The sequence below is a fragment of the Bufo bufo genome, chromosome 6 (assembly GCF_905171765.1).
Source record: "Bufo bufo chromosome 6, aBufBuf1.1, whole genome shotgun sequence".
Classification (NCBI taxonomy): Eukaryota; Metazoa; Chordata; class Amphibia; order Anura; family Bufonidae; genus Bufo; species Bufo bufo.
In genome coordinates this window covers 437,129,193-437,153,321 of record NC_053394.1, presented here as the reverse complement: position 1 = coordinate 437,153,321, position 24,129 = coordinate 437,129,193, and the positions used below count along the sequence as shown (strand labels likewise).

General features: G+C 42.8%; 1 protein-coding gene across 2 annotated transcripts in view; it reads right to left on the bottom strand.

The window, feature by feature from the left end:
- The window catches only part of CEP112 (centrosomal protein 112), a 122,634-nt gene that overhangs the window by 8,313 nt on the left and 90,192 nt on the right, over nucleotides 1–24,129 (bottom strand). For both annotated transcript variants that reach the window (XM_040435906.1, XM_040435907.1), the window contains exons 22-24: nucleotides 8,498–8,560; nucleotides 6,810–6,959; nucleotides 151–240 (exon numbers count right to left, since the gene is read on the bottom strand). In XM_040435906.1, coding sequence (XP_040291840.1) covers nucleotides 151–240; nucleotides 6,810–6,959; nucleotides 8,498–8,560 — 303 coding nt within the window. The remainder of the gene's footprint in view (nucleotides 1–150; nucleotides 241–6,809; nucleotides 6,960–8,497; nucleotides 8,561–24,129) is intronic.

The following is a 24,129-nucleotide window of genomic DNA, read 5'->3' as shown; positions in this document are numbered from 1 at the left end:
CATCCAGCCCCGCCCCTTAGTCATTTTTGGGAGGGGCTTTGACGACCAAGACAGGATTTGTGCGGTACGTGCAGGTGACACTGGTGGCGGCGCTGGCGATACAGGGGGCAGATGGTGACACCGGGGGTCAGCAGGGTGGAGACGACTTACCTGCTCCTGCAGCTCCAGCTCCTTGTCCTGCAGTCTCCTCTCCGACAGGCGCAGCTGAGAGCAGAATCCGCTCGCCTCGTCCTGCAGGAGCTGGAATCAGAAAAACACTGGTCACATGACACAGAATAACACCTCCCATAACGCCGTACAGGGGCGGAGCACGTACTGACACCCAGGGGCCAGAGACTGCTCACTGACACCCAGGGGCCAGAGACTGCTCGCTGACACCCAGGGGCCAGAGACTGATCGCTGACACCCAGGGGCCAGAGACTGCTCGCTGACACCCAGGGGCCAGAGACTGCTCACTGACACCCAGGGGCCAGAGACTGCTCGCTGACACCCAGGGGCCAGAGACTGCTCGCTGACACCCAGGGGCCAGAGACTGCTCGCTGACACCAAGGGGCCAGAGACTGCTCGCTGACACCCAGGGGCCAGAGACTGCTCGCTGACACCCAGGGGCCAGAGACTGCTCGCTGACACCCAGGGGCCAGAGACTGCTCGCTGACACCCAGGGGCCAGAGACTGCTCGCTGACACCCAGGGGCCAGAGACTGCTCGCTGACACCCAGGGGCCAGAGACTGCTCGCTGACACCAAGGGGCCAGAGACTGCTCGCTGACACCCAGGGGCCAGAGACTGCTCGCTGACACCCAGGGGCCAGAGACTGCTCGCTGACACCCAGGGGCCAGAGACTGCTCACTGACACCCAGGGGCCAGAGACTGCTCACTGACACCCAGGGGCCAGAGACTGCTCACTGACACCCAGGGGCCAGAGACTGCTCGCTGACACCCGGGGGCCAGAGACTGCTCACTGACACCCAGGGGCCAGAGACTGCTCACTGACACCCGGGGGCCAGAGACTGCTCGCTGACACCCAGGGGCCAGAGATTGCTCACTGACACCCAGGGGCCAGAGACTGCTCACTGACACCCAGGGGCCAGAGACAGCTCACTGACACCCAGGGGCCAGAGATTGCTCACTGACACCCAGGGGCCAGAGACAGCTCACTGACACCCAGGGGCCAGAGATTGCTCACTGACACCCAGTGAGAGCGCCCCCTACAGTTCCCTGCAGCACTGTCACCATGTAGTATACACTCAGTTTCCATGACAACGGCATGGGGCTCTGGGCTGAAGAACTGACACTCTCCCCTCCCCCGGTAACATGTCAGGACACCTGGCTGGCAGTGTAGACATGGCAGATCAGCTGATGCTGGCAGCGGCGCCCGCTGGCAGCAGATTAGTCGGTAGGAATGGTTTGCGGATATCACAAGTTCCTAAACGTACAAATGAGCGCAGGAAATAAAAGTGTATATATATATATACTGCTGACATTAACCCCTCACTGGCTGGGAACAGGGCGCCCAGCAGTCCTACACTGAGCGGCGGCATCTGGTAATATACAACATCGACGAGCGTCCAAGGGGCAACATAGCGCCAGTGAGACTGATGTTTAGAAGGTTTATATGAGAAGTGTTGGCCCCGCCCCCGAGGACCCTTCCAACCAGGAAGAAGCAGACTCTGAGCTACTGCTCTGTGTTATCAGCCAGTTCACACAGCAAATTATAAACCTCTACAATACAGGCAATGTTACCTACCATCGGGGGAGGGGAACAAGCGGATACCTGCCAGATAGATATCTGCGGGGACTGTGACAAGTGTGGCGGGGACTGTCACAATGCTGGAAAGTCCAAGACACTGATGAGAAGGAGGAGAAGATTAGAAGATCCCCCGATTCGCTGTGTTCTATACCAGGACTGGGGGCGGCTCACCTAAGCATTACCCAGGCCCGATGGAGCTTCAGACCTCCACTACCACCCACCATGTGGCCTCGGACCCCACAGTGATCAGGGATGTCACTATAGAAAGTCCTACTCCTAATGACCCTTGTAAGATGGGGTACACAAGGGCCCCACACGTTAGAAAGTTGGAGGCCATATCCACCACCTTCTACAGTAGCTACTGTTCTGATGCCACTATATGTCTAGTGCTGTCCGGTGGTCCCCGGGGGCCCCTCCAGGGGAAGGATGAGCAGCAGTACAGCGTGTCCTCCACCTTCTGGTTTTAAGCTGATCCATATGCCGCCTCTTCACATATGGTGCATTCCTTTCTGGTGGGAATCTTCTGTTCTACACCCCATATTTCCCAGAAGTGATGATGTCAGAGGGAAGGGCCCGGATAGCCGCCACCTGGGTGAGGGGGCAACGGCCAAATGTGGAACTGAGAGACAATGCACAAGGCAGAGAAGTTGGGCTCTGACCACAGGTCCACACGTTTGAGGCCCCCTTAGAGGCCAGCTCCCAGGCCGACCACCTTATTCCTTGCCAGGTCCTGATGTCGTCAGGAGGGAGAAGGGGCTCCACTCATCTCTCGGCAAGCAGAATATCACCTCGGCTCCCTCACGGAAAGAGGGTGAAGGTCCCTCCCGGGCATGGGCACAACAAGAGATTAGAGATGCTCATCCAGAGCTGATTGAAAGGGATACAAGATAGGCCTCGAGATGGTAATATATGTCCGGCAGCAGTGTGAGGTCACTAGGGTGTAACTACTAGAAGGGGACAGGTCGCAGGTCATTGTCCCCCTAGAGACACCATGAAGCCTGGTCACGGTGTAGAACTGGGCTTGTCACCCATCTTTCCACAGGTCCTGAGAATCATGTACACATGGTTATGTGCAGTCATAAGTTCATGAACCTGGAAGCTCAGGATGAGGAGAGCCGTGGTGGACAGAGTGGCTAGCCTGAGATTATAATCATGAGTAGCGCGCGGAGCAGACACAACATTGGGTGTCCATGGTCGCCACCACAGAGGTTGCTGCCCTTTAATCTCCACTTCCACAGCGTTGCTGGCACCAGACGAGCTGCTGGGACATGGAGGTCGGGGCCTCCTTCCCCGGACATTTGTGAATGGAGGCTTGAAGGTGGGACGACAATTACAACCTGCAGGGGAAACGTCTCCGTAATTGTAGAGCGCCATCGGCCTGAAAACACAAACAGGGGAAACCTCAGCGACGGGTCAGACGAGGACGGCGTATTTATGGAACGGCGCCCTCCGATGTCCAGCGCGGCCAACGTCATCTCCTACGGTCAGGAGTCCCATATAATGAGGACATAGGGCGTGAGAGGGGTACAAAAACACCGTCCCGATAAGACGATGGAACCAGACCGGGGCTGCTCATGTGAGGTCCAATCTGATCTGTACAATCTCATCACTTCAATCTGATCTGTACAATCTCATCACTTCAGTGTAATCTTATATCTCCACCGTGATCTGTACAATCTCATCTCTTCAATCTGATCTGTACAATCTCATCACTTCAATCTGATCTGTACAATCTCATCACTTCAGTGTGATCTGTACAATCTCATCACTTTAATCTGATCTGTACAATCTCATAACTTCAGTGTAATCTGTGTAATCTTATATCTCCACCGTGATCTGTACAATCTCATCACTTCAATCTGATCTGTACAATCTCATCACTTCAATCTGATCTGTACAATCTCATAACTTCAGTGTAATCTGTGTAATCTTATATCTCCACCGTGATCTGTACAATCTCATCACTTCAATCTGATCTGTACAATCTCATCACTTCAGTTTGATCTGTGTAATCTTATGTCTCCACTGTGATCTGTACAATCTCATCACTTCAATCTGATCTGTACAATCTCATCACTTCAATCTGATCTATATAATCTCATCACTTCAGTGTAATCTTATATCTCCACCGTGATCTGTACAATCTCATCACTTCAATCTGATCTGTACAATCTCATCACTTCAATCTGATCTGTACAATCTCATCACTTCAGTGTAATCTGTGTAATCTTATATCTCCACCGTGATCTGTACAATCTCATCACTTCAATCTGATCTGTACAATCTCATCACTTCAATCTGATCTATACAATCTCATCACTTCAGTGTAATCTGTGTAATCTTATATCTCCACCGTGATCTGTACAATCTCATCACTTCAATCTGATCTGTACAATCTCATCACTTCAGTTTGATCTGTGTAATCTTATGTCTCCACTGTGATCTGTACAATCTCATCACTTCAATCGGATCTGTACAATCTCATCACTTCAATCTGATCTATACAATCTCATCACTTCAGTGTAATCTTATATCTCCACCGTGATCTGTACAATCTCATCACTTCAATCTGATCTGTACAATCTCATCACTTCAATCGGATCTGTGCAATGTGATATCTTTTATACCTGGTCTGTGTAGCCTGTCTACTCAGGATTGCAGCTCCGGAGGATGAATGCCTGACTCTCACCAGGTGGCACAGCTGCAGGACGTCACCTGTGATGGATGCGGCTCTGGAGGCCGGTGTGTGACGGCGGGGGCCCTGAAGTCATCGTACCACACAAGGTAAAACATCTGACAGCTGGGGGGGGGGTGACTGCTGTAACATGAGCTGAGCCCCCAGCAAGACACCCAGCTTACACTATTACAGCACCGGATACAATATGGCCGCCATGAAGCGGACTGGAGGCTGAACTGCAGTGGCCCCTAATGAACTATAAGGACCTCTATGCAGTCGCAAAACTAGGTGGTAAATAGCGGGGTGAAGGTCCTAAAAAGGACGCCCCCAAAACCTCAGGAAGATTTCCCTGTAAGCAATCCTTCTTTGCCCCTAAGTTATAAAGGCTCCCGACATAAGATCTCCCGGGCCCCCAGTGTAAGGGCTCCCGACATAAGAGCTCCCGGGCCCCCAGTGTAAGGGCTCCCGACATAAGATCTCCCGGGCCCCCAGTGTAAGGGCTCCCGACATAAGAGCTCCCGGGCCCCCAGTGTAAGGGCTCCCGACATAAGATCTCCCGGGCCCCCAGTGTAAGGGCTCCCGACATAAGATCTCCCGGGCCCCCAGTGTAAGGGCTCCCGACATAAGATCTCCCGGGCCCCCAGTGTAAGGGCTCCCGACATAAGAGCTCCCGGGCCCCCAGTGTAAGGGCTCCCGACATAAGAGCTCCCGGGCCCCCAGTGTAAGGGCTCCGGACATAAGAGCTCCCGGGCCCCCAGTGTAAGGGCTCCCAAAATAAGATCTCCCGGGCCCCCAGTGTAAGGGCTCCCGACATAAGAACTCCTGGCCTCCGATGTAAGGGCCCCCAAAATAAGAGCTCCCGGGCCCCCAGTGTAAGGGCTCCCGACATAAGAACTCCCGGTCTCCGATGTGAGGGCCCCCAAAATAAGAGCTCCCGGGCCCCCAGTGTAAGGGCTCCCAAAATAAGATCTCCCGGGCTCCCAGTGTAAGGGCTCCCGACATAAGAGCTCCCGGGCCCCCAGTGTAAGGGCTCCCGACATAAGAGCTCCCGGGCCCCCAGTGTAAGGGCTCCCGACATAAGAGCTCCCGGGCCCCCAGTGTAAGGGCTCCCGACATAAGAGCTCCCGGGCCCCCAGTGTAAGGGCTCCCGACATAAGATCTCCCGGGCCCCCAGTGTAAGGGCTCCCGACATAAGAGCTCCCGGGCCCCCAGTGTAAGGGCTCCCGACATAAGAGCTCCCGGGCCCCCAGTGTAAGGGCTCCCGACATAAGAGCTCCCGGGCCCCCAGTGTAAGGGCTCCCGACATAAGAGCTCCCGGGCCCCCAGTGTAAGGGCTCCCAAAATGAGATCTCCCGGGCCCCGAGTGTAAGGGCTCCCGACATAAGAGCTCCCGGGCCCCCAGTGTAAGGGCTCCCGACATAAGAGCTCCCGGGCCCCCAGTGTAAGGGCTCCCAACATAAGAGCTCCCGGGCCCCCAGTGTAAGGGCTCCCAAAATGAGATCTCCCGGGCCCCCAGTGTAAGGGCTCCCAAAATAAGATCTCCCGGGCCCCCAGTGTAAGGGCTCCCGACATAAGAGCTCCCGACATAAGAGCTCCCGGGCCCCCAGTGTAAGAGCTCCCGACATAAGAACTCCTGGCCTCCGATGTAAGGGCCCCCAAAATAAGAGCTCCCGGGCCCCCAGTGTAAGGGCTACTGACATAAGAGCTCCCGGGCCCCCAGTGTAAGGTCTCCCGACATAAGAACTCCCGGTCTCCGATGTGAGGGCCCCCAAAATAAGAGCTCCCGGGCCCCCAGTGTAAGGGCTACTGACATAAGAGCTCCCGGGCCCCCAGTGTAAGGGCTCCCGACATAAGAGCTCCCGGGCCCCCAGTGTAAGGGCTCCCGACATAAGAGCTCCCGGGCCCCCAGTGTAAGGGCTCCCGACATAAGAGCTCCCGGGCCCCCAGTGTAAGGGCTCCCGACATAAGAACTCCCGGTCTCCGATGTGAGGGCCCCCAAAATAAGAGCTCCCGGCCCCCAGTGTAAGGGATACTGACATAAGAGCTTCCGGGCTCCTGACATAAGAGCTCCCGGGCCCCCAGTGTAAGGGTTCCCGGGCCCCCGATGTAAGGGCCCCTGACATAAGAGCTCCCTTCTTCCGGTGTAAGGGCTCCTGACAGTACACTGCAGACTATTACACTACACAGTAGACTATTACACTGCAGACTATTACACTACACTGCAGACTATTACACTACACAGTAGACTATTACACTGCAGACTATTACACTACACTGCAGACTTTTACACTACACTGCAGACTATTACACTGCAGACTATTACAGTACATAGCAGACTATTACACTGCAGACTAGTACACTGCAGACCATTACGCCTCTCTCACCTTCGTGGCCTTCTCGCGCTCTCGGGTCAGCTGCCTCTTTTCCTCCTGGTGTTTCTGCTCGGCCTCCTGCAGCCTCCTCTCTGCCTCCAGCTGCTGACAGCCGCTCTCTTCTCGCATAGAGGCCATGGTCGCCTGGAGGTCGCTGACCACCTGTAGGAGGACAGGAAAGGTGAGACACAATGGACGCCACATGGCGGTGACCACCACTACCGCCGCCATTACAGGCAACCGGCTTCCCACAGAATCGGCAGGTACTACTGCAGTGAGCCAGGAGGAGAACTTAGAAGTGTATGCAGCTCTGGATGTGACTGGAGTGTACCTGGTCATGCAGTGAGGTGTGGGGTCCCGAGCGGCACGGCTCCAGCAGACATTATGTTTTACATAGGTAAAGGTTAAGGGGGTTCTCCGGTCATTAGTTCCCAAATCCCTGTCATTAGTTATAATGGGGAGCGATCATCAGGGGAAATAACATGGCCGCTGTCCTATTAACGCACGCAAAACCTGTCCTCACCACACGGCAGGATGAGTTAGGCTACTTTCACATAAGCGCTTTTTGCGCATCCGTCATGGATCTGCAAAAACGCCTCCGTTACCATAGTACAACCGCATGCATCCGTCATGAACGGATCCGGCTGTATTATGTCTTCTATAGCCATGACGGATCCGCGGAAAGTCAGGGGGACCGGATCCGTTTCTTTATTGTGTCAGAGAAAACAGATCCCCATGGACTTACATTGTGTGTCAGGACGGATCTGTCTTGCTCCGATGTTTTGTCCCCATTGACAATGAATGGGGACAAAACTGAAGCGTTTTCTTCCGCTATTGAGATCCTATGATGGATCTCAATAGCGGAATTGAAAACGCTGATGTGAAAGTAGCCTTACTTCACAACACTGAGCTAAGGAGCTGCCTCAGCCTCCTCTCTGCTCGTCAGGGATTATGCTCCTGAATACAGATGAGAAGATCTTCAGCTGAATCTCTGTAGGAATGGAGTCCACGAGGAGAGATGAGGCAGCTCTTTAGCTCAGTGTTGTAAAGAGGACAGGTTTTGCGTGCACTAATAGGACAGCGGCCATGTTATTTCCCCTGATGATCGCTCCCCATTATAACTAATGACAGGAACAGATTTATAATAAAGTAATATTTACGTATTTTCCTTTTCTTAATTCCCGGAGAACCCCTTTAAGGAGAATTCGGGGCCCACAGTGATGTGTGCAGCTGGATGCAGTTGGGGGATCATGGGATGGAGGAGCCGCAGACAGGAAGGTGCCCCCTTTACTGTGGGGAAACTAACAGCAGGACAAGCTCAAGAACTCTGCTTGCTGTCAGTAAATTACTGAACTCCTGCTTACACCTAGAGGTTGAAAACCCTACCTGACCTATTTCTACTCTGAAAGCTCAGGGTTTGTTACAATGTGTCCAGTCCAGGCAACACCTGGTCCTCCAGAGTGATACACGTCACCTGCACTGACACATTGTAACAGACACCTAATACTGGAGAACGAAGGGAGCGAACATTGTCTACACTGATCCACTGTAACAACCCCTCAGCTGTGAGATGCATTAGGTCCTGACTGGAGTGCTCACATTCACTGACAGAATGCAGAGATCTTTGAGAAGGGGATGACGCGTCCCTGAGACGGTACCCCTCACACACAGCCCTCCGTGGCGGTGATTTGGCCTAGTACCTGTGCCGCTTTCGCCAGCTTCTCGCCATATTCCTTCTCCATTTGCATTAACCTGTTCCTGGCCTGTGGAGAAAAACAAACAGCGTTCAGCGGAGGAGCCGCGAGCGACGCGGAGGAACTGACCCCTGTGCCTGGCACCTCATCAGAACGGCGGAGTCACCGGGCACCGCGCCAAATCCTACGCCCTTTTATGGCTGCCGAATGGAGGAACGCGACTCCTTTGATCTGCTTACAACTATTCATTACTTGTAAGGAGGGGGAAACGAGGGGGAAGATCTGATCCTGCTGCCAAATACTTCGCAGACAGCAGCAGAAAGGAATCACCCGCTGAAACAGCGCCCCCCGGTGACCAGGGCATAACCCCTCCACAATGCAGTAAATCTTCTACTGATATGATATCTGCCATCATAGACCGGAGGATGCCTATGTTATACCAGCTGTACATACATAATTATATACAGGAGATACCCAGGTTATACCAGCATGGTCCATATCACTATATACAGGAATATGTATAACTTATACCAGCTGTACATATATAATTATATACAGGAGATGCCCAGGTTATACCAGCATGGTCCATAACACTATATACAAGAAGATGTATAACTTATACCAGCTGTACATATATAATTATATACAGGAGATACCCAGGTTATACCAGCATGCTCCATATCACTATATACAAGAAGATGTATAACTTATACCAGCTGTACATATATAATTATATACAGGAGATGCCCAGGTTATACCAGCATGCTCCATATCACTGTATACAAGAAGATGTATAACTTATACCAGCTGTACATACATAATTATATACAGGAGATACCCAGGTTATACCAGCATGGTCCATATCACTATATACAGGAATATATATAACTTATACCAGCTGTACATATATAATTATATACAGGAGATGCCCAGGTTATACCAGCATGGTCCATAACACTATATACAAGAAGATGTATAACTTATACCAGCTGTACATATATAATTATATACAGGAGATACCCAGGTTATACCAGCTGTACATATATAATTATATACAGGAGATACCCAGGTTATACCAGCATGCTCCATATCACTATATACAAGAAGATGTATAACTTATACCAGCTGTACATATATAATTATATACAGGAGATGCCCAGGTTATACCAGCATGCTCCATATCACTATATACAAGAAGATGTATAACTTATACCAGCTGTGCATATATAATTATATACAGGAGATACCCAGGTTATACCAGCATGGTCCATATCACTATATACAAGAAGATGTATAACTTATACCAGCTGTGCATATATAATTATCTACAGGAGATGCCCAGGTTATACCAGCATGGTCCATATCACTATATACAAGAAGATGTATAACTTATACCAGCTGTACATATATAATTATATACAGGAGATGCCCAGGTTATACCAGCATGGTCCATATCACTATATACAAGAAGATGTATAACTTATACCAGCTGTACATATATAATTATATACAGGAGATACCCAGGTTATACCAGCATGGTCCATATTACTATATACAAGAAGATGTATAACTTATACCAGCTGTACATATATAATTATATACAGGAGATACCCAGGTTATACCAGCATGCTCCATATCACTATATACAAGAAGATGTATAACTTATACCAGCTGTACATATATAATTATATACAGGAGATGCCCAGGTTATACCAGCATGGTCCATATCACTATATACAAGAAGATGTATAACTTATACCAGCTGTACATATATAATTATATACAGGAGATACCCAGGTTATACCAGCATGCTCCATATCACTATATACAAGAAGATGTATAACTTATACCAGCTGTACATATATAATTATATACAGGAGATACCCAGGTTATACCAGCTGTACATATATAATTATATACAGGAGATGCCCAGGTTATACCAGCATGGTCCATATCACTATATACAAGAAGATGTGTAACTTATACCAGCTGTACATATATAATTATATACAGGTGATACCCAGGTTATACCAGCATGGTCCATATCACTATATACAAGAAGATGTATAACTTATACCAGCTGTACATATATAATTATATACAGGAGATGCCCAGGTTATACCAGCATGCTCCATATCACTATATACAGAAGATGTATAGCTTATACCAGCTGTACATATATAATTATATACAGGAGATACCCAGGTTATACCAGCATGGTCCATATCACTGTATACAAGAAGATGTATAACTTATACCAGCTGTACATATATAATTATATACAGGAGATGCCCAGGTTATACCAGCATGGTCCATATCACTATATACAAGAAGATGTATAACTTATACCAGCTATACATATATAATTATATACAGGAGATACCCAGGTTATACCAGCTGTACATATATAACTATATACAGGAGATACCCAGGTTATACCAGCATGGTCCATATCACTATATACAAGAAGATGTATAACTTATACCAGCTGTACATATATAATTATATACAGGAGATGCCCAGGTTATACCAGCATGCTACATATCACTATATACAGGAAGATGTATAACTTATACCAGCTGTACATATATAATTATATACAGGAGATGCCCAGGTTATACCAGCATGCTCCATATCACTATATACAAGAAGATGTATAACTTATACCAGCTGTACATATATAATTATATACAGGAGATACCCAGGTTATACCAGCATGGTCCATATCACTATATACAAGAAGATGTATAACTTATACCAGCTGTACATATATAACTATATACAGGAGATACCCAGGTTATACCAGCATGCTCCATATCACTATATACAAGAAGATGTATAACTTATACCAGCTGTACATATATAACTATATACAGGAGATGCCCAGGTTATACCAGCATGGTCCATATCACTATATACAAGAAGATGTATAACTTATACCAGGTGTACATATATAATTATATACAGGAGATACCCAGGTTATACCAGCATGCTCCATATCACTATATACAAGAAGATGTATAACTTATACCAGCTGTACATATATAATTATATACAGGAGATACCCAGGTTATACCAGCATGGTCCATATCACTATATACAAGAAGATGTATAACTTATACCAGCTGTACATATATATTATATACAGGAGATGCCCAGGTTATACCAGCATGGTCCATATCACTATATACAAGAAGATGTGTAACTTATACCAGCTGTACATATATAATTATATACAGGAGATGCCCAGGTTATACCAGCATGCTCCATATCATTATATACAAGAAGATGTATATCTTATACCAGCTGTACATATATAATTATATACAAGAGATACCCAGGTTATACCAGCATGGTCCATATCACTATATACAGGAAGATGTATAACTTATACCAGCTGTACATATATATTATATACAGGAGATGCCCAGGTTATACCAGCATGGTCCATATCACTATATACAAGAAGATGTATAACTTATACCAGCTGTACATATATAATTATATACAGGAGATACCCAGGTTATACCAGCATGGTCCATATCACTATATACAAGAAGATGTATAACTTATACCAGCTGTACATATATATTATATACAGGAGATGCCCAGGTTATACCAGCATGCTCCATATCACTATATACAAGAAGATGTATAACTTATACCAGCTGTACATATATAATTATATACAGGAGATGCCCAGGTTATACCAGCATGGTCCATATCACTATATACAAGAAGATGTATAACTTATACCAGCTGTACATATATATTATATACAGGAGATGCCCAGGTTATACCAGCATGCTCCATATCACTATATACAAGAAGATGTATAACTTATACCAGCTGTACATATATAATTATATACAGGAGATACCCAGGTTATACCAGCTGTACATATATAATTATATACAGGAGATACCCAGGTTATACCAGCATGGTCCATATCACTATATACAAGAAGATGTATAACTTATACTAGCTGTACATATATAATTATATACAGGAGATACCCAGGTTATACCAGCATGGTCCATATCACTATATACAAGAAGGTGTATAACTTATACCAGCTGTACATATATAATTATATACAGGAGATACCCAGGTTATACCAGCATGCTCCATATCACTATATACAAGAAGATGTATAACTTATACCAGCTGTACATATATATTATATACAGGAGATGCCCAGGTTATACCAGCATGCTCCATATCACTATATACAAGAAGATGTATAACTTATACCAGCTGTACATATATAATTATATACAGGAGATGCCCAGGTTATACCAGCTGTACATATATAATTATATACAGGAGATACCCAGGTTATTCCAGCATGGTCCATATCACTATATACAAGAAGATGTATAACTTATACCAGCTGTACATATATAATTATATACAGGAGATACCCAGGTTATATCAGCATGGTCCTTATCACTATATACAAGAAGATGTATAACTTATACCAGCTGTACATATATAATTATATACAGGAGATGCCCAGGTTATACCAGTATGCTCCATATCACTATATACAAGAAGATGTATAACTTATACCAGCTGTACATATATAATTATATACAGGAGATACCCAGGTTATACCAGCATGCTCCATATCACTATATACAAGAAGATGTATAACTTATACCAGCTGTACATATATAATTATATACAGGAGATACCCAGGTTATACCAGCTGTACATATATAATTATATACAGGAGATGCCCAGGTTATACCAGCATGGTCCATATCACTATATACAAGAAGATGTATAACTTATACCAGCTGTACATATATAATTATATAAAGGAGATACCCAGGTTATACCAGCATGCTCCATATCACTATATACAAGAAGATGTATAACTTATACCAGCTGTACATATATAATTATATACAGGAGATACCCAGGTTATACCAGCATGGTCCATATCACTATATACAAGAAGATGTATAACTTATACCAGCTGTACATATATAATTATATACAGGAGATACCCAGGTTATACCAGCATGCTCCATATCACTATATACAAGAAGATGTATAACTTATACCAGCTGTACATATATAATTATATACAGGAGATACCCAGGTTATACCAGCTGTACATATATAATTATATACAGGAGATGCCCAGGTTATACCAGCATGGTCCATATCACTATATACAAGAAGATGTATAACTTATACCAGCTGTACATATATAATTATATACAGGAGATACCTAGGTTATACCAGCATGCTCCATATCACTATATACAAGAAGATGTATAACTTATACCAGCTGTACATATATAATTATATACAGGAGATACCCAGGTTATACCAACATGCTCCATATCACTATATACAAGAAGATGTATAACTTATACCAGCTGTACATATATAATTATATACAGGAGATGCCCAGGTTATACCAGCATGCTCCATATCACTATATACAAGAAGATGTATAACTTATACCAGCTGTACATATATAATTATATACAGGAGATGCCCAGGTTATACCAGCTGTACATATATAATTATATACAGGAGATGCCCAGGTTATACCAGCATGCTCCATATCACTATATACAAGAAGATGTATAACTTATACCAGCTGTACATATATAATTATACACAGGAGATGCCCAGGTTATACCAGCATGCTCCATATCACTATATACAAGAAGATGTATAACTTATACCAGCTGTACATATATAATTATATACAGGAGATACCCAGGTTATACCAGCATGCTCCATATCACTATATACAAGAAGATGTATATCTTATACCAGCTGTACATATATAATTATATACAGGAGATACCCAGGTTATACCAGCATGCTCCATATCACTATATACAAGAAGATGTATAACTTATACCAGCTGTACATATATAATTATATACAGGAGATACCCAGGTTATACCAGCATGCTCCATATCACTATATACAGAAGATGTATAACTTATACCAGCTGTACATATATAATTATATACAGGAGATGCCCAGGTTATACCAGCATGGTCCATATCACTATATACAGGAATATGTATAACTTATACCAGCTGTACATATATAATTATATACAGAAGATACCCAGGTTATACCAGCATGGTCCATATCACTATATACAAGAAGATGTATAACTTATACCAGCTGTACATATATAATTATATACAGGAGATGCCCAGGTTATACCAGCTGTACATATATAATTATATACAGGAGATACCCAGGTTATACCAGCATGGTCCATATCACTATATACAGGAATATGTATAACTTATACCAGCTGTACATATATAATTATATACAGGAGATACCCAGGTTATACCAGCATGGTCCATATCACTATATACAAGAAGATGTATAACTTATACCAGTTGTACATATATAATTATATACAGGAGATGCCCAGGTTATACCAGCATGCTCCATATCACTATATACAAGAAGATGTATAACTTATACCAGCTGTACATATATAATTATATACAGGAGATGCCCAGGTTATACCAGCATGGTCCATATCACTATATACAAGAAGATGTATAACTTATACTAGCTGTACATATATAATTATATACAGGAGATGCCCAGGTTATACCAGCATGCTCCATATCACTATATACAAGAAGATGTATGACTTATACTAGCTGTACATATATAATTATATACAGGAGATACCCAGGTTATACCAGCATGGTCCATATCACTATATACAAGAAGATGTATAACTTATACTAGCTGTACATATATAATTATATACAGGAGATACCCAGGTTATACCAGCATGGTCCATATCACTATATACAAGAAGGTGTATAACTTATACCAGCTGTACATATATAATTATATACAGGAGATACCCAGGTTATACCAGCATGCTCCATATCACTATATACAGGAGATGTATAACTTATACCAGCTGTACATATATAATTATATACAGGAGATACCCAGGTTATACCAGCATGGTCCATATCACTATATACAAGAAGATGTATAACTTATACCAGCTGTACATATATAATTATATACAGGAGATGCCCAGGTTATACCAGCATGCTCCATATCACTATATACAAGAAGATGTATAACTTATACCAGCTGTACATATATAATTATATACAGGAGATGCCCAGGTTATACCAGCATGCTCCATATCACTGTATACAAGAAGATGTATAACTTATACCAGCTGTGCATATATAATTATATACAGGAGATGCCCAGGTTATACCAGCATGCTCCATATCACTATATACAAGAAGGTGTATAACTTATACCAGCTGTACATATATAATTATATACAGGAGATGCCCAGGTTATACCAGCTGTACATATATAATTATATACAGGAGATGCCCAGGTTATACCAGCATGCTCCATATCACTATATACAAGAAGGTTTATAACTTATACCAGCTGTACATATATAATTATATACAGGAGATGCCCAGGTTATACCAGCTGTACATATATAATTATATACAGGAGATGCCCAGGTTATACCAGCATGGTCCATATCACTGTATACAAGAAGATGTATAACTTATACCAGCTGTACATAAATAATTATATACAGGAGATACCCAGGTTATACCAGCATGCTCCATATCACTATATACAAGAAGATGTATAACTTATACCAGCTGTACATATATAATTATATACAGGAGATACCCAGGTTATACCAGCATGCTCCATATCACTATATACAAGAAGATGTATAACTTATACCAGCTGTACATATATAATTATATACAGGAGATACCCAGGTTATACCAGCATGCTCCATATCATTATATACAAGAAGATGTATATCTTATACCAGCTGTACATATATAATTATATACAAGAGATACCCAGGTTATACCAGCATGGTCCATATCACTATATACAGGAAGATGTATAACTTATACCAGCTGTACATATATATTATATACAGGAGATGCCCAGGTTATACCAGCTGTACATATATAATTATATACAGGAGATACCCAGGTTATACCAGCATGGTCCATATCACTATATACAAGAAGATGTATAACTTATACCAGCTGTACATATATATTATATACAGGAGATGCCCAGGTTATACCAGCATGGTCCATATCACTATATACAAGAAGATGTGTAACTTATACCAGCTGCACATATATAATTATATACAGGAGATGCCCAGGTTATACCAGCATGCTCCATATCACTATATACAAGAAGATGTATAACTTATACCAGCTGTACATATATAATTATATACAGGAGATGCCCAGGTTATACCAGCATGGTCTATATCACTATATACAAGAAGATGTATAACTTATACCAGCTGTACATATATAATTATATACAGGAGATACCCAGGTTATACCAGCATGGTCCATATCACTATATACAAGAAGATGTATAACTTATACCAGCTGTACATATATAATTATATACAGGAGATGCCCAGGTTATACCAGCATGCTCCATATCACTATATACAAGAAGATGTATAACTTATACCAGCTGTACATATATAATTATATACAGGAGATGCCCAGGTTATACCAGCATGCTCCATATCACTATATACAAGAAGATGTATAACATATACCAGCTGTACATATATAATTATATACAGGAGATACCCAGGTTATACCAGCTGTACATATATAATTATATACAGGAGATACCCAGGTTATACCAGCATGGCCCATATCACTATATACAAGATGTATAACTTATACCAGCTGTACATATATAATTATATACAGGAGATACCCAGGTTATACCAGCATGCTCCATATCACTATATACAAGAAGATGTATAACTTATACCAGCTGTACATATATAATTATATACAGGAGATACCCAGGTTATACCAGCTGTACATATATAATTATATACAGGAGATGCCCAGGTTATACCAGCATGGTCCATATCACTATATACAAGAAGATGTATAACTTATACCAGCTGTACATATATAATTATATACAGGAGATGCCCAGGTTATACCAGCATGCTCCATATCATTATATACAAGAAGATGTATAACTTATACCAGCTGTACATATATAATTATATACAGGAGATACCCACGTTATACCAGCATGCTCCATATCACTATATACAAGAAGATGTATAACTTATACCAGCTGTACATATATAATTATATACAGGAGATGCCCAGGTTATACCAGCTGTACATATATAATTATATACAGGAGATACCCAGGTTATACCAGCATGGTCCATATCACTATATACAAGAAGATGTATAACTTATACCAGCTGTACATATATAATTATATACAGGAGATGCCCAGGTTATACCAGCATGCTCCATATCACTATATACAAGAAGATGTATAACTTATACCAGCTGTACATATATAATTATATACAGGAGATGCCCAGGTTATACCAGCATGCTCCATATCACTATATACAAGAAGATGTATAACATATACCAGCTGTACATATATAATTATATACAGGAGATACCCAGGTTATACCAGCTGTACATATATAATTATATACAGGAGATACCCAGGTTATACCAGCATGGCCCATATCACTATATACAAGATGTATAACTTATACCAGCTGTACATATATAATTATATACAGGAGATACCCAGGTTATACCAGCATGCTCCATATCACTATATACAAGAAGATGTATAACTTATACCAGCTGTACATATATAATTATATACAGGAGATACCCAGGTTATACCAGCTGTACATATATAATTATATACAGGAGATGCCCAGGTTATACCAGCATGGTCCATATCACTATATACAAGAAGATGTATAACTTATACCAGCTGTACATATATAATTATATACAGGAGATGCCCAGGTTATACCAGCATGCTCCATATCATTATATACAAGAAGATGTATAACTTATACCAGCTGTACATATATAATTATATACAGGAGATACCCACGTTATACCAGCATGCTCCATATCACTATATACAAGAAGATGTATAACTTATACCAGCTGTACATATATAATTATATACAGGAGATGCCCAGGTTATACCAGCTGTACATATATAATTATATACAGGAGATACCCAGGTTATACCAGCATGGTCCATATCATTATATACAAGAAGATGTATAACTTATACCAGCTGTACATATATAATTATATACAGGAGATACCCAGGTTATACCAGCTGTACATATATAATTATATACAGGAGATACCCAGGTTATACCAGCATGGTCCATATCACTATATACAAGAAGATGTATAACTTATACCAGCTGTACATATATAATTATATACAGGAGATGCCCAGGTTATACCAGCATGGTCCATATCACTATATACAAGAAGATGTATAACTTATACCAGCTGTACATATATAATTATATACAGGAGATGCCCAGGTTATACCAGCATGCTCCATATCACTATATACAAGAAGATGTATAACTTATACCAGCTGTACATATATAATTATATACAGGAGATACCCAGGTTATACCAGCATGCTCCATATCACTATATACAAGAAGATGTATAACTTATACCAGCTGTACATATATAATTATATACAGGAGATGCCCAGGTTATACCAGCATGCTCCATATCACTATATACAAGAAGATGTATAACTTATACCAGCTGTACATATATAATTATATACAGGAGATGCCCAGGTTATACCAGCATGCTCCATATCACTATATAGAAGATGTATAACTTATACCAGCTGTACATATATAATTATATACAGGAGATACCCAGGTTATACCAGCATGCTCCATATCACTATATACAAGAAGATGTATAACTTATACCAGCTGTACATATATAATTATATACAGGAGATACCCAGGTTATACCAGCTGTACATATATAATTATATACAGGAGATACCAAGGTTATACCAGCTGTACATATATAATTATATACAGGAGATGCCCAGGTTATACCAGCATGGTCCATATCACTATATACAAGAAGATGTATAACTTATACCAGCTGTACATATATAATTATATACAGGAGATACCCAGGTTATACCAGCTGTACATATATAATTATATACAGGAGATGCCCAGGTTATACCAGCATGCTCCATATCACTCTATACAAGAAGATGTATAACTTATACCAGCTGTACATATATAATTATATACAGGAGATGCCCAGGTTATACCAGCATGCTCCATATCACTATATACAGAAGATGTATAACTTATACCAGCTGTACATGTATAATTATATACAGGAGATGCCCAGGTTATACCAGCATGGTCCATATCACTATATACAAGAAGATGTATAACTTATACCGGCTGTACATATATAATTATATACAGGAGATACCCAGGTTATACCAGCATGCTCCATATCACTATATACAGAAGATGTATAACTTATACCAGCTGTACATATATAATTATATACAGGAGATACCCAGGTTATACCAGCATGCTCCATATCACTATATACAGAAGATGTATAACTTATACCAGCTGTACATATATATTATATACAGGAGATGCCCAGGTTATACCAGCATGGTCCATATCACTATATACAAGAAGATGTATAACTTATACCAGCTGTACATATATAATTATATACAGGAGATGCCCAGGTTATACCAGCTGTACATATATAATTATATACAGGAGATGCCCAGGTTATACCAGCATGGTCTGTATCACTATATACAAGAAGATGTATAACTTATACCAGCTGTACATATATAATTATATACAGGAGATGCCCAGGTTATACCAGCATGGTCCATATCACTATATACAAGAAGATGTATAACTTATATTAGCTGTACATATATAATTATATTCAGGAGATGCCCAGGTTATACCAGCATGGTCCATATCACTATATACAAGAAGATGTATAACTTATACCAGCTGTACATATATAATTATATACAGGAGATGCCCAGGTTATACCAGCATGGTCCATATCACTATATACAAGAAGATGTATAACTTATACCAGCTGTACATATATAATTATATACAGGAGATGCCCAGGTTATACCAGCATGCTCCATATCACTATATACAAGAAGATGTATAACTTATACCAGCTGTACATATATATTATATACAGGAGATACCCAGGTTATACCAGCATGCTCCATATCACTGTATACAAGAAGATGTATAACTTATACCAGCCGTACATATATAATTATATACAGGAGATACCCAGGTTATACCAGCATGCTCCATATCACTGTATACAAGAAGATGTATAACTTATACCGGCTGTAGATATATAATTATATACAGGAGATACCCAGGTTATACCAGCATGGTCCATATCACTATATACAAGAAGATGTATAACTTATACCAGCTGTACATATATAATTATATACAGGAGATGCCCAGGTTATACCAGCATGGTCCATATCACTATATACAAGAAGATGTATAACTTATACCAGCTGTACATATATAATTATATACAGGAGATGCCCAGGTTATACCAGCATGCTCCATATCACTATATACAAGAAGATGTATAACTTATACCAGCTGTACATATATATTATATACAGGAGATACCCAGGTTATACCAGCATGCTCCATATCACTGTATACAAGAAGATGTATAACTTATACCAGCCGTACATATATAATTATATACAGGAGATACCCAGGTTATACCAGCATGCTCCATATCACTGTATACAAGAAGATGTATAACTTATACCAGCTGTACATATATAATTATATACAGGAGATACCCAGGTTATACCAGCATGCTCCATATCACTGTATACAAGAAGATGTATAACTTATACCAGCCGTACATATATAATTATATACAGGAGATGCCCAGGTTATACCAGCTGTACATATATAATTATATACAGGAGATACCCAGGTTATACCAGCATGGTCCATATCACTGTATACAAGAAGATGTATAACTTATACCAGCTGTACATATATAATTATATACAGGAGATACCCAGGTTATACCAGCATGGTCCATATCACTGTATACAAGAAGATGTATAACTTATACCAGCTGTACATATATAATTATATACAGGAGATGCCCAGGTTATACCAGCATGGTCCATATCACTATATACAAGAAGATGTATAACTTATACCAGCTGTACATATATATTATATACAGGAGATGCCCAGGTTATACCAGCATGCTCCATATCACTATATACAAGAAGATGTATAACTTATACCAGCTGTACATATATAATTATATACAGGAGATGCCCAGGTTATACCAGCATGCTCCATATCACTATATACAAGAAGATGTGTAACTTATACCAGCTGTACATATATAATTATATACATACAGTGGATGTCTTTAGGCTCCCGGCAAAGACATCTGCATCATTATGGAGAACTACATCTCCCATGATTCCTAGCACTCTGCCTGTGTCAGTCTTCACTGAAAATCTGGAGTTCTATTCATGAACCAAGAGGCTGAGGATGAAAAGTGGCATGGGTCCCTCTCAGTCTGGGGAGGAGCTCCTTGTACGAATATGTAAAACCCTGCGCCGCGCTGTGAATGGTCGGGATCAGGGGCCACACGCATCTTCTATCATATAGAAATTATTCGCTCCAGGAAGGCGAAATATGGACTCACTGAAGACACGGAGAACAAGGCGGAGAGAAAATCTACTGAAAATCAGATGTGGTGATGAGCGTGAGCGAGCGGGCATGTGTGCGAGCGCAACAGCTGGGGAAAAGATGTGCAAAATAGGGGCCCTGATACTCCAGTCACAGCCACAGCTTAAGTCACAACTCTTATACTCCAGTCACAGCTAGAGCTGCAGTCACTTCATCGTATAGTTACACCCAAAGCTCTCACAAGGGGCTTCCTATGGCCTCTTTCACATGGGCGTCATATTTTTGGCCCGGATAAGGTGCGGGTGCGTTGCGGGAAAATGCACGATTTTTCCGTGCGAGTGTAAAACATTGTAATGCGTTTTGCACGCGCGTGAGAAAAATCGGCATGTTTGGTACTCAAACCCGAACTTCTTCACAGAAGTTCAGGCTTGGGATCGGTGTTCTGTAGATTGTATTATTTCCCCTTATAACATGGTTATAAGGGAAAATAATAGCATTCTGAATACAGAATGCTTAGTAAAACAGCGCTGGAGGGGTTAAAAAAAAGAAAAAAAATTAAACTCACCTTAATCCACTTGCTCGCGCAGCCCGGCATCTCTTCTGTCTTCTTCTTTGCTGATTGCAGGAAAAGGACCTGTGGTGACGTCACTCCGGTCATCACATGGTCCGTCACATGATCTTTTACCATGGTGATGGATCATGTGATGACCGGAGTGACGTCACCACAGGTCCTTTTCCTGCAATCAGCAAAGAAGAAGACAGAAGAGATGCCGGGCTGCGCGAGCAAGTAGATTAAGGTGAGTTTAAAAAAAAAATTTCTTTTTTTTTTAACCCCTCCAGCGCTATTGTACTTAGCATTCTGTAAGAATGCTATTATTTTCCCTTATAACCATGTTATATAAGAAAATAATAATGATCGGGTCTCCAGCCCGATCGTCTGCTAGCAACCGTGCGTGAAAATCGCACCGCATTCGCACTTGCTTGCGATTTTCACGCAGCCCCATTTACTTCTATGGAGCCTGCGTTGCGTGGAAATCGCACAATATAGAGCATGCTGCGATTTAGGCTACTCTCACACTTGCGTTCGGGGTTCCGCTTGTAAGTTCCGTTTGAAGGCTCTCACAAGCGGCCCCGAACAGATCCGTACAGCCCCAATGCATTCTGAGTGGATACGGATCCGCTCAGAATGCCTCAGTCTGGCACCGTTTGACCTCCGTTCCGCTCAGCAGGCGGACACCCGAACGCAGCTTGCAGCGTTTTTGTGTCCGCCTGGCCGTGCGGAGCCAAACGGATCCGTCCTGAATTACAATGCAAGTCAATGGGGACGGATCCGTTTGACGTTGACACAATATGGTGCAATTTTAAACGGATCCGTCCCCCATTGACTTTCAATGTAAAGTCAGGAGTCCCATTATACCATCGGATCAGAATTTTCTCCAATCCGATGGTATATTTTAACTTGAAGCGTCCCCATCACCATGGGAACGCCTCTATGTTAGATTATACCATCGGATTTGAGTTAGATCATGAAACTCAGATCCGACAGTATATTCTAACACAGAGGCGTTCCCATGGTGATGGGGACGCTTCAAGTTAGAATATACTAAAAGGACTGTGTACATAACTGCCCCCTGCTGCCTGGCAGGTGCTGCCAGGCAGCAGGGGGCAGACCCCCCCCTGTATTTAACTCATTGGTGGCCAGTGCGGCCCCCCCCTCCCTCCCTCCCCAGTATTAAATGTGACCAGTGCGGCCCCCCTCCCTCTATATTCATTGGTGGCCATTGCGCCCCCCCCCCCCTCCCTCCCTCCCTCCCTCCCCAGTATTAAATGTGACCAGTGCGGCCCCGCTCCCTCTATATTCATTGGTGGCCAGTGCGCCCCCCCCCCTCCCACCCTCCCCAGTATTAAATGTGACAAGTGCGGCCCCTCTCCCTCTATATTCATTGGTGGCCAGTGCGGATTCCCAGTATTAAATGTGACCAGTGCGGCCTCCCCTCTCCCCCCCCCC